Source organism: Cryptomeria japonica, chromosome 8 (genome assembly GCF_030272615.1).
Source record: "Cryptomeria japonica chromosome 8, Sugi_1.0, whole genome shotgun sequence".
Classification (NCBI taxonomy): Eukaryota; Viridiplantae; Streptophyta; class Pinopsida; order Cupressales; family Cupressaceae; genus Cryptomeria; species Cryptomeria japonica.
The window spans coordinates 394,956,009-394,969,131 of NC_081412.1; the positions used below are offsets into that span (position 1 = coordinate 394,956,009).

At 37.9% G+C, this 13,123-nt stretch overlaps 1 protein-coding gene across 1 annotated transcript in view; it reads right to left on the reverse strand.

Moving 5' to 3' along the window:
• Window positions 1-2,006: 2,006 nt before the first annotated feature.
• The window catches only part of LOC131079436 (serine/threonine-protein phosphatase PP1 isozyme 3), an 89,365-nt gene continuing 78,248 nt past the window's right edge, over window positions 2,007-13,123 (reverse strand). The window contains exons 2-3 of the mRNA XM_058017384.2: window positions 2,649-3,211; window positions 2,007-2,534 (exon numbers count right to left, since the gene is read on the reverse strand). Coding sequence (XP_057873367.2) covers window positions 2,313-2,534; window positions 2,649-3,211 — 785 coding nt within the window. The 3' untranslated portion in view covers window positions 2,007-2,312. The remainder of the gene's footprint in view (window positions 2,535-2,648; window positions 3,212-13,123) is intronic.

The window sequence follows — 13,123 nt, forward strand, 5'->3', positions numbered from 1 at the left end:
GTAGATGACTAGGGCCCTTTGTCTCTAGAGTACTCTGAGACCTTGCATGGGTTAATTCGTGAGGACAAACGTGAGTTGTTGGTTTTCTTTAGGGGCTCATTTCGGAGCATGTTCTTGCTTGTTGGTTGCTCTTTGTTGGACCTTGGATGCTTCTTCTGTATTTTCTGCTTTATTCTGAATAAATTTTTACACCTTTTTTTCCAAAAAATGCATGGCATGCCAAACCTTAGTTTTACAATAAAAGTGCCTTGTAATCCTGACTGGGTAAAACCTTGCACAACATATGAAAGGCCCAAAAATAAAGATAGAGCAGATGTTTTTGTTTTAGCATGCTTATTGATTAATAAACTGCACGAAAGCATTAGCACAACAGTCAATAAGAAAATTATGAACTCTATGCATGAGCTGTTGGTCACCATATTTGGAATCCTTAAGTTGACAAGGGAACAAATATGCAACTCAAATCCTAGAAGCTTCAAATTTAGTTTATATATATATATATATATAAAACTAGGAATGAGCTGTTGGTCACCATATTTGGAATTCTTAAGTTGACAAGGGAACAAATATGCAACTCAAATCCTAGAAGCTTCAAATTTAGTTTATATATATATATATATATAACTAGGAATGCTAACTGGCAAACCTAAAGTACAAGTCCAATGGATGCTCCTCTTTGGCTTCCTTCATACACCTTTACCTTACTGCATGATGACAAAATGGAAAGAGTGATTTTAAATGAGTAAGTAAATGGAGTAACTTTTTATTTAGTGAGTGGGAAGAAATAATATTCAAACTTATTGTACACATAATTAATCGACCTGAAACAATATATGATATTCCTTTGGCTCCTCTAATGCTAAGTCTTATATTAGGAGGTATAATTATAGGGGTTTAACTTTAGATTATCATTATTCAACAAAACTGAACAAAACGAAAACATGGATTTTATCAAACATTTATAACCTTTAGTTTTCCTGCCTTCCTATTATTTATCTTCTCTTCAACGGTCATAAGTCTCTGTGACTGAGAGTTTGGCCATATTCTTTTGATTCTACTGATATATCTAAAAAATATTAGAGAAAGGGAGTATATTTCTATTACAAATAGGTTTGTCTAACTCTATGACAGTCCCACAGATTAAATGACAAAGGATTCGTGAGCTCACATACAAATGACTTAGCTATATCATAGAAGCCTACAAACAACACAACTTGGAATTAGCATGTGATCCTGGATTTGGCAGTCTAGCCAAAAGTACCAATTCGCCCTTGAACATGAATATTGATCAATGAAAAATGGAAACAAATGCATCTAATAATATTTATGTTTGCTCCCAGGATCTATCATATGTTATAGTTTAGAATGCAATTTGATGCTAGTGGTGAACAGACAAGGTCTCCTTTTGAATGTTATAAATATTAAATAATTTTGCAAAGGCTTTGGACCTTAGCCTGCTCTACATACTTTTGCTGGTTTTGATGTGATCCTTATGAACTGTTCTGACTTGCTGTTATGGACGTTGATTTGGCTGGTAGGCACATCATATATTTTCTTCTGCTTATTTAGTAATTCATAGTCAAATTTTTTTTAAATGCAATAGTGGAAGCTATGAAATGATATAGGTTTATGGATTCATGAGTATCAAAGTGGACAAAAAAAGCATTCTAGTTATTAGCTGATAAATCCAGCACAAATGCACACTGATAACTAGAGACTTGCAGGATGTATGCATATAATCATCCAAGGACCAGAAGTGTGAAAAGAACATTTTGAAAGTCCAAGCCGTTGATTTCACTTTAACAAGTAGTTAAACAAGAGTAGATCTTTCAAACAGGGACTACAATCTTCTTTGTAATTCAAACAGCTTACCATAGGTCTTCAATCATTATTTGAACTTGAAAGAACTAAAATGATTAAAACAATCCAAAAAAAATAGCATTAATTATTCCATAAAATTCACTACAACTAAAAAGATGATACTCTCGAAACCAAAAACAATGAAGTAGACACAAGAACATCATTCACTATTTTTTAAGAAAAGTCTGTTTAAACATTTATTATCCTTAACAGAAATCAAAATCAAATGAAATTGGCAAAGCTTCATTTATGGCATTGCTTCCCGTTGGATTCCCAACAAAACAGGAACCTGGCTTTCATTAAACAAGACAAACTTCTATATGAACATTTATGAGAGTACCAATAATGGCAAGAGATGATATACTTGTCAATTCAGATTCCCTGCATATAACATACCCAACACTTAATGGGCATATGCAAATAGCATAATAATGCTTTAGATTGAACACAGTCTACCTTGTGTCACGAGGAGGAGTTGCAGATCTAGTATTAGCATTTGCATAACTACCATTTTGATTTTTCTTAGCTGGCTTAAGAATACTGAAAGAGCACTTGAGAGTTTCATCAACGATCAACATTGCAGCAGCATTGTCAAACAGATCACCATAATTTGGTGCTGAAAAGACCGTAACAAGCTGTCTATCAGCGAAAAACTCATAACCATCTTCCACCACCTACATGGTAAGTCATCAGGAATTTAGTTAAGATGATAGAGGGTACGTACTCATAGTTTCATAAACTGCATTCAAAAATCAAGGACAGAAATTTCATCAAATCATATAAGAAACCTGATGTGCACGACATATGAGATCCAGATCCAACTTTTTGAGACACTCAGAGACCTTGTCAGGACCAAATGTGTAAGAAACCCCTCTATCATCATTTAAAGCCCATCCTTGATCCTCATTACTAGGATCTGACCAAAGAAGATCACATAACAGTCCTGTATCTGGCACATCTGTAGGGCGAGGTAAGCTCCTAATTTGTTCCAAACTGTTCAAATCAGGTGACAGACCTCCATGCATGCATAGGACCTTTTCGTCTATAAGAGCAGCAACTGGAAGACAGTTGAAACAATCTGTAAAAGTTTTCCATAACTTAACACTGAAATTGCGCTTACAATCATCATAGAAGCCATATATGCGATTAATTGAGGCACATTCATGATTCCCCCTCAGAAGGAAGAAATGTTTTGGGTATTTGACTTTGTAAGCAAGGAGGAGGCATATTGTCTCTAAACTTTGTTTTCCCCGATCCACATAGTCCCCCAAAAATAAGTAATTTGATTTGGGTGGTAAACCACCACAATCAAAATGCTGAAGAAGATCAGAATACTGGCCATGAATATCACCTACAAAAGCAATATGTAGAATCAAAATTAACTGGAAAGAACCCAAAAACTGCTAACCATAGTAACAATTTGGATAAGTACAATAAAAGTACATCAATACATCTACTTTCTAATGCCAACACTATTAGTATGAATAGTGGTACAAAAATATGTCCATCGCTTGTGATCTCAACATGGAATGACAGAACAGTAATATAAGATGGAGAAATCCCATCCAATGTGAATAAGCTCAGTCGTGGACAAGTTGGATGACTAAATCATGGTAAATGGGAAAGTATACTGCCACTTCATAATGGTTTCACTTTCCATACCTGAGCTAGTGTGGTGGAAATTTAATTTATCAATAAACAGGTCATCACTGACAGAAATATCTGGCTGTCACTAGGTGAGAAACAGATAAAACAATTGCTATAGAGAGAGTCAGGTAAAAGAAGTTGAGAACAGCTGATACATTAAACTAGAAATCTATTCTCAATAATTGGGAGGCTAAACATTGAAAAAATAGCTCCATCTTGAGGAAGTCTCAATGAAGCAATTGCTAGAGAACTGGTTCACATAAAATAGCCACTGGATGTTGTCCCTTCGCAAGGACTCGCAATATCGGATTGGCAAGCTCAGCCCTGCACATACTAACAATGTCAGTGAAGAAAGAAGCCAAGTGATACTCGAACAGAGGACAAAAAAGCTCTTTGAGCTAGACATGGTAAAGTATACTCTATAGCAAGCATGTATATGTAAGTTCCTAAACACCAACACCATGTCACAAATGATCCATTAATATTTTTATTTTTATTTTTTTCAATTTATATTAAAATCTATATATTTATAGAGTATACATCACTAAAGATGAAATGAAGTTGAGTGCTATACATGCTTGCTAAAGAGTATATATTTTAAAGATGATAAGATGAACTCATCTATCATCAGTCATCCATGAAGTCCATGCCAAACTCCTGGTCACTTTAACTGTTTGACTCCTCAAGGTCAAGATCCTCATTGTTAATGACCTTATTCTCATTATTCTCATGCCAATAAAGATAAATGTTGGAGACACCTTGGAATTCAAACCATTTAAAAATCCTATGGCAAAAGCAAGAGCATTGTTAATTAATCAGGGCATGAAATCTCAGACAAATATTCTCTAAGCAGGTTCCATTCTAGCCAAATATAGAGTCTCATCAGATCATGTCCCATGCTCTAATGGTTTGAGTTTTCTGAAAAGAGCATCAATGTTATTAAACAAAATTATTGTAAAAATGAATTATGGATATAAACTAAAAAGGCAATTCGAGTGGTGCCAAATTAGAGCGAAGAAACTTCCCTCCACCAAAAAGAGCAAAACAAGAAGAGGGAGAAAGAGCCTTGGCCAGTCGGATGGTTGTCTCCCTCTGCAACAAATTTGATAATCTAACAGAAAACACAAAAAATTCTATAGCATCAAAAAGCATATTTCCACTCTGAACTAGAGGTTAGGATAAAATTTCATGCTTCAATTGAGACAAAATAGCTTTTTCTGAATGATTTTTGGTCCCAACTTTACCAGGATTGAACCAATGCTGCACCATGCAGAGAAACGAGCAAACCATCATATCTGTACATAGAAAGAGGGGAAGTAAGGAGGGGAAGAGAGGCGGAAAAGAGAGGGAGACAGAGAAGACGGACAGGCACAGAGAGTAAGAGAGAGAGACACAGAAGGGTAGGGTGAGGGGCAGGGGCTCCAGGGGGGTAGGGAGAACAGGGCATACAAACCAACCATCAAATTTATAAAATAGAATCTAGGATTTAATTTCTAGTCTCAGGTCCTTCATAACCCATCAGTTAGATGTATTTTTAATGCAACTGTGTTAAGCGCCTTCAAACTCAATCCAAATGAGCCTTGCAGAAACCAGAATAAGACAAGGAAGCTGCAATGTCATTGTTACCAATATTCTCCCTTCTATGGTCAAAAAATAGCCTTGTTGGATCCTAAGTCTTATTTAAAGGTTTTAGAAAGGTTTTTTAAAATGTTAAAAGAGGTAAAAGTTCATTTCCAATATGTTTGATCTATTAAGTAAATAAGAAATAAAAATGTCTTTGGTTTCTTGCAAAAAGGGCTCCAAAAGCTTTCAAAGAGATCCTTCACGTTAAAATAGTCAAGGGATGAGTTCATTTTAGCTTTTGGAGGGAAGCTTTAATTCAAACAGTTAGTCTTCTTAACCATGGTTCAGCATGGGGGTTGAAGTTTGAGTTGGACAGTGAGTTAATTCACCCACGTGGACTGGACCGACTGGTTCATGTGAGGAGAAACTCTAGGACTCTTTGTTTAGTCTTGTAAGCTCCTTTTGAAGCTTTGATGTCATGACCTGATCCAGTACAAAGTGAAACAGTTAATCGCAAAGATGAAACTGTCTTACAAAGTAACACTACGCAGTTTCAGAAACCGAACATGCTACAGCAATTGGGGTATTACGGAATAGAGATAATGAAACTTACCATTTGATTGACCCTCTCTCCCTCTAGCAATAGCGATCTCCTCTAAACAGGGTGAAATTTTAATTTAGAAGTTAACAATAAAGCATTAAGAGAGCGGGTTAAGTATGAAGAGGCGTGAAGACTCAAATGGTTGAAAAGGGACACCAACCACTCAACGGTCACCACTTAAGGGAAAGACATAACCCTCCACCCCAATGGAAGGGTATAAGAAGAACATTCAGCATCCAAGGAGGCATCAAATCAGACAGATCAGATTGAATATTAATAATTAAATGTACAGCAGTTTGAACATACTTGTGGTTTGGTACGAGTTCTTTACACATAGCATGATGAGTGTTATTTGTATCTGCTCATTACTGATTAGGACATGCTGTTGTTTATGAGTGATTATCATAGAATACATGAATAATATTGGATTCTTTATATGTACTGATAAATCATTAAAGTCAGCCATGGTAGGGGTAATGAGGGATAACAAGGAGGGGAATGACGATGAGGTACTCTTCTACGTACGCCACCTCCTGGTGGTGACTGAATGGTCCCATTAGGCCAAGGGGGTACAAGGAGTACTGCCTTTGGGCTTAGAAGAGATGGGCTTCCGGGGCACCCTATTGTGAATATACCTCATCCCTCTATCATGATGACTTAATATACCAAGAAAGCCAATCATGGGAAATAGGGAATGGATGGAAAGATGAAGGGGAATGGTTATAGGACACCTCACTAGGTACACCACCTCATATGGATGGCATGGGCCACATGAGGCCAAGAGGGATGGTATATCTGCTCTTGGGCCCAGGGTAGAGGATCTCTAAGGCACCTTATCGAGTCGCCTTATTCTGGCTTCCCTATGGTTGAATTTCCCCGATAAATTAGAAATGTCATATGATTAAGTTAATGTTCTTAACCCTAGTAGAATTTTAGGACACAAATCTAGGGCATTTAAAAGGGAGACATTACATTTGATGGTGCCCAGAGGAGAGGAAAGGCAGTTTGAAGACTGCAGTTTTCATATGAAGGAATCGAAGGGATCCTAAAACATGTTTTTTCAGCCAGTGTTACCTCATACACGTGGAAGCTCATTAAAGGAACAAAACTATAAGTCTTTGTTGCACTAGAACTTTCTCGTTTATCATAAAATGCATATATGGAGCCATTATTAAGTTTTGTATGGAAGAGTGGAGTTTATAGTACTCTTGAAAAGTTTTTTTGAGGTTATACTCAAGTTTATGTAGGAAAGGTAGCCCTTGATCTGTCCACCAACCAAACACAAAACCCTTGTCAAAAGCTTACCACAACTAAGAGATTGAAGTTTTTAAAAAAAGTTTGTGGTGGTAGCAGTTATAGGGTAATAGTTCCAGATTTGGTTTGCATACCAATTAGCCATGACAGAACTTCACAAGGCAGTGGTAAAGAGGGTTTCATTTTACAGAGGGTTTAGCAATGAAAGGAGCAAAGAAATGCAAGAAGGGGAGGAAAGACAGTGTGAGAGGTCCCACAGGATCATTGAAGAACAATGAGCTACAGGCCAGGGAGTGTTCATGAAGAACAAAAGGAGAAAAGAGAGTCCACAGAACCAAAGGTTAGTTACACTCCTTAGAAGGGTGGATGGATAGAGCCATGTAGCAGCAGAGATAGGAGGTTTCGAAGCAAAAGGAATTTAAGAATTATCTTATACAAACCTCAACCAAGAACATAGGAAAGACAATGGTTCACTCACTGTAATGAATGATATGAGCAGCTCATTCACTGACAAACACAAGGATGCTAGTCTACAGTCTTCCACTCTCAAAATCAGTTAATAAGGCTTGATTCATAGGTCAGATAGGTGTAATGAAGTCTTAGTCATGTGGTATACATATAACCTTATAATAATTTTTGCAGTCATTTGAAGAGTTATTCCAAGGGTGAAGGGGAAAATCTATCATAGGGATAGACATGAGTCACAAGCTAAGGTTATGTGAGTGATCAAGGGCAGATTACTCAAATATGAGGACACACTAGAGCATGCTCAGATCTCAAAAAACATTACAGTCATGAGGTAAATGTAAAAAGCACTGAGGTTTCACTGTCCAGAGGTAAACTAGCTTGTACTTCACCTTCAAAAAGAGCAAATGATAGTATCTTCATGATTGAATGCTAAATGTGAAGCCAGTCAAGGAACAAGTATAAGGACACACAGGTGAGAGTCAGGTGAATTTTAAGGTATTACAGTTATAGCTGGATTGAAGTTTTAAGGTTATATATACTCTATATAAGAAACCTTTACACCCCATTGAAGATCGTATAAGGCAGAGCCTCCATAGTAGTGAAGAATAGATCATGAAAGAGATCATTGAAGAGCAGCTAAAGTCCTAAGCATTCTAAAACAAGAATGGTACAAAGCCAAATGAATTGAGGGTTGTCAAACACAGTCATAGAAAGCATCCAAGGATGACTACGACAGTTCAATGAAGCCACATAGAGCAGTGAATGTACTGATAACATGAAGACAGAGCAATGACAGGTAAGAGACTGAAAGATCATTATATTTGATGTCCTAAGGAAAAGGTGGAAACTATGATCTCCATTCTTGTATCACAAGGAGCTCAAAAATCATAGTATTTGCAGTCACCATGAGATCAAAGGGATGAAACAGAGACTAAGACAGTTCAATAATGTTTTGACAGTGAAATCAACAAGGAAAGCACCATGAAATGACAGTGAAAGAGCTTTAAGAGGAAATGATGTCAAGTCATTGTGAATACTGTCACAAGAAGAGCCATCACAAATTAGGATAAGCACAATGATGACAAAGGACAGAGTTGGCAAATTGATGACAGTGTTTTGAAATGTATGGAAACATGTCATAGTGATATTGGCTCCTTCAAGCAACTTAATGCAGCAGATATGGTTATAGAATAAGCAATCTAAAAGACAAACTTAAGAGGTCTTATCAACCTAAGAGGAAGCTCCTTATCACTGTAATAGTCTAGGTTACCGGGTTCGCCTCTAGGCCCCCCTGGTACGGGTCCGGGTTCGACCGGGTCCGTGGTACGGGTCCGGTTCGACCTGGGTTCGACCAGGGTTCGAAAAACCCAGAGTGGGTTCGACCCTGGTCGAACCCAGTCGAACCCGGGGTCGAACGCAGTCGAACCCGGGCGGACCCAGTCGAACCTGGGCGGTTGGGCGGCCCGTAAAGTCAAAAAACAATGCAAATTTAATTTTTTTTTCAATTCCGCCTTGTAAAAAGTGAAAGTTATAACCTTAAAAAGCAGAAAATTAGACGTCTTAAAAAAACAGAAAACTGATGCATGCCATGGAGTTCCGTGTGGGTTTGAAGGTTGTGATTTGGTGTTGGCGGCGGGGGCGCTGCCCCTCGACCCCGCCCTGTACCGCGACAGGGAGCGCGCCCTGGGCGCTGCCCCGGGACCCTGCGAGGGGCGCTGCCCCGGGACCCTGCGAGGGGCGCTGCCCCTCGACCCCGCAAGGGGCTCTGCCCCTTGACCCCGCTGGGGGCGCTGCCCCCAGACCCCCGCAAGGGGCGCTGCCCCTTGACCCCGTTGGGGGCGTTGCCGGCAAAATCCAGGTCTTCAGTTTGAAAAATTAAACTTGGATGTTCTTAGTTTGAATCCATTTAATGATCAAACTTTAAATTGTTGAAAGTTGAAACAATGATACTTGAATATTTTATCATTTTGATATTAGACTTGATGTATATGATGCTGTTATGGTATGATCATGATGCTACGATTACAAGTTTATGTTGGTTTTGTTGTTTATATGATGCTATGTGACATGCTAATCTTAATTCATGCTTATAGGTTGCATATATATATAATTTACATGTTTTTGTACTAACGAACCCAAACGAACCCAAACCCCTTTTCAAAATTTTGCCGTACCGGCGTACCGGGTTCTTCGAACCCGAACCGGTACCCGAACCCGAACCGGTAACTTAGGTAATAGTAATAAAAGATTAATGCAAAGAACAGAGCTTCCATTTGAAGCTACACTTCTCCTTGCAACCTTCCAGCACCGGGCAAAAAAAGGGACAAAGAGTAATGTCAGTGACAGTAAAGATCAGCTATCATGCTAAGGGCAGTGAGGTGACAATGGGAGCAGTTCAAGCACCAAAAGCTCGAGTCTCTCAAGGAACCATTGAAGATCCAAGGTATACAATCACTTAGAAATGTCTCAGCATCAGTTTAAACCCCTGATTTTAAGGATAGTAGGATCCTGATTTCAAGGAAAATTGTCATGAGTTAATGAGACAAAAGTTTGAATTTCAAACGGGGAGCAGTAACCATCAGTTGCAGGTCAGTTACAGTCCTGATTTCAAGGGCAAGAGACAGAAGAAAGAGTTAGTCACCTCCAAATCAGGAATGTGACAATCATTCAAATTTAAAATCAGAGAAAGAGGTCGACCTAATGAGCCGAAATCCACATTTTGAGGATGATCATCAACATGGAACATCAGTTAGAACAGCTAATCCATCAGTTGGAGTCCTAATTGCAAGGAGAGGTGGCAGTGACCAGGGGGCAACACATCAAGACCTTCACTCACACCTTCAATCAAGGGAGATAACTGAATCATCAAATCCAGTCAACTGAAGACATGATCAGAAGTACTTTTCTTCATAGAAGGCAGTTCCAGGTCTTGTTTTCAGTTAGATCTTGCTTCTTTCTTGTTAACACAGCAAAGAAAGAGTGCCTTGTAAATCCAATTTTTCTGAGTTTTATCAGTCATACTATGCATTGTAACAAAAGCTCTTTTCTGATTTAATAAAAGCAACAAGTGGTCCTTCTCTATATTCATGTCTCCTATTGTGTATGTCTGATGTTGAGAAAGTCATTGGGATTTATCTTTGAATCCTTTACTTCTCTTTCATTTCAAGCAATGTTGAGCAGGAGATTGCATGCTTAGTACAGGTTTTATGTTGTGTTGGATTGTTTATCAATAGTTTGGAGTTGTGAAACTTCATTTTCCTTCATACAATCAGTTGAAAACAGCACCTTCATATGAAATATTTATGTACTCCATGCTTTAGATCGAGTTGTGAGCAAATTAAAAGTCTTTTGAATCAGATTGTGAGCTAGATCAGTATTTTCGTATTCAAATTATTGGTCCATCACCTTCTAGTAACAGTAGAATTTCGTTTCATGTCCTATCTTCATCCCCTTTTCCCTTCAAGTTTCAATAATTTCTAGGAAGTTTTTGGGGGAACCAGTCCCTAATCTGGAGGTTCACTCCAACTACAACCCACAGGCCTAGGACTGATCTCATGTTGCACAGGATTGCTGAGCTAAGAGCTTAGCATTTGGGTGCAATCCTTCATGACAACAGTCATACAGAAGTTGAGTACTCAATGGTGTAGAAACTAACATTTTGGATTATATTTTAGAGATGTAATTTTTATAGGAAACTTTAGTGACTTAGTGATGTTAGCAATTAAAATGTTAGTTACACTTACTGCCATGTTAGTTTTTGGGTGGTTTGGGTAGTTATGCTTCAAAAGGCCTTTTAAAAGCCATATTGTGATGTATGGGTTATCATTCTAAATAACTTAATATCATTATTATCATTCCATGTTGTTGGATGTGCTATTATGGTTTAATATCTCTCAACATTTTGTTCGTCTGTTTTTCAACATGGTATTAGAGCACCTTTGAAAATAGATTATGAAGAAGAAACAATTGGTAGTTGATTGTTTGCTGATCTGAAACAGAGTTTTTTGGTTGGAGAGACCTGTAGCATCCAATTTGAAGCATAAAGTGCAACAGTAATGTAAGCAGTGAGGGAACTTGTATGATTTGAAAGGGTTTCAATGCTGGTGGTATTGCTCATAGGATCTCTGCTAACATCTTCCTGGGATATAAAATTCTTGCCACTGGTTTTCAGAGGACAAGATTTTTAATGGCATTGATTTGTTGCTTGGGCATGTGAATGAGTTGCATCTATCTTTTTTGCAGTCTCATTTCCATTCACACGAATGGGGTGGCCAATTTCTAACGCCAAGATCATGCATGCCTTGTAGCTTTATTCCTATGAGCAAAGGAATCTTCATTTCCAACTTTCACATATACATTAGAAAGATTTGTTTGAGACTCAACCAGCACAACATTTGCGTCTATTGAAGGAATTCATTGGTAAAAAAAATATGTTTAAAGTTGTCAACATTACCAAAAATCTGGAAATAATATGGAATAGCAATGCTCACATGTGCTTGGGGTAGCAACTAGGTCACCTATTTGCTTGAATATCTGCTATTCAATGCTCAGCATCACACATATCATGGAAAGCGAAAGCTTGAAAGTGATTATCGGGCAGTGTTCCATGGAGTCTCAATACAGGGGGATGCAGAGGTGGCTCTGGCAGAAAAGAAGATCAAGGCTCTAGATTTGGGGAAGGCAAGAGGATGGCGGTGCAAATATATAGTACTTCAAAAAGTAGTTATAAAAAATTTACAAGGAAAGCATATGAAACTTTGACATACTCAAACATATTGCATTGAACAAAAGAAGTGTCAAATATCAGCATATTTATGTTATATTCCAAATGATGATTGCATTCAAAATCCAAATACAATTAGCCAATGGTACAATGCCTCAAATCATCATTCATCCCCAAAGTCTACGCCAAAATCCTCATCACTCAAACTACTAGACTCTTAAAGGTCAAGCTCCTCCAAACCCATACTAACATCTTCATCAAACTATGATAGTTGCTCTAGATCTACATACCATTGGGCAGCTGGACTCTCCTTGTATGTAAGCATATTGCAGTCAATAAGATGCAAGGCACTATGCACATCTACAAGCTTCTCTTCCCTCCTAGAGGTATGTCAATTCCTCTTAACAAAGTGGGTGAAACAATAAATAGATTGATTCCTCTTAGCAACAAACAAACTAGAAACACAAGAAACAAAAAAATAGCTAGTTTGGTTGCCAATGATTAGTCCTATGCATAGTCCATAGAATTGGATCATCCTATGTCATAGTTTCCCTATCCATTTTGATCTTTGTAATGTCCCCGTTTAAATAAATTCATGTGAAACCATTAATCTATTCCCTTCCATTTTTGCTATGTTAAGACTAATCGATATCCCCCTTTTTGTCCAAATCTTCCTAAGTGTTGAGTGTTTTTGTCTAAGATCCTATATATAATCTATTGTCAAGGTTTCCAACTTTCCCATCCTAGAATACCTTCCCACTGAAGCCCATCTCTTTCCTTTTTCATTGTAGAGCTCTAATGTGTGGTCTTTATCCAGTACAATGGTTTTCATTTGTCCAAGCATACTATCAATGCACTCATACAAATCTCCAAGGCTAGTTGCATTTGTATCCCCATTTCTAAAAAATCTAAAGATTGGAGTAATGATAGCAACAATGTATCTCGCATTAGCCCAAAAAAGGTCAGTCTTCACCACTTCCTTCACCCTCCCTTCCTACTCTAAGAAT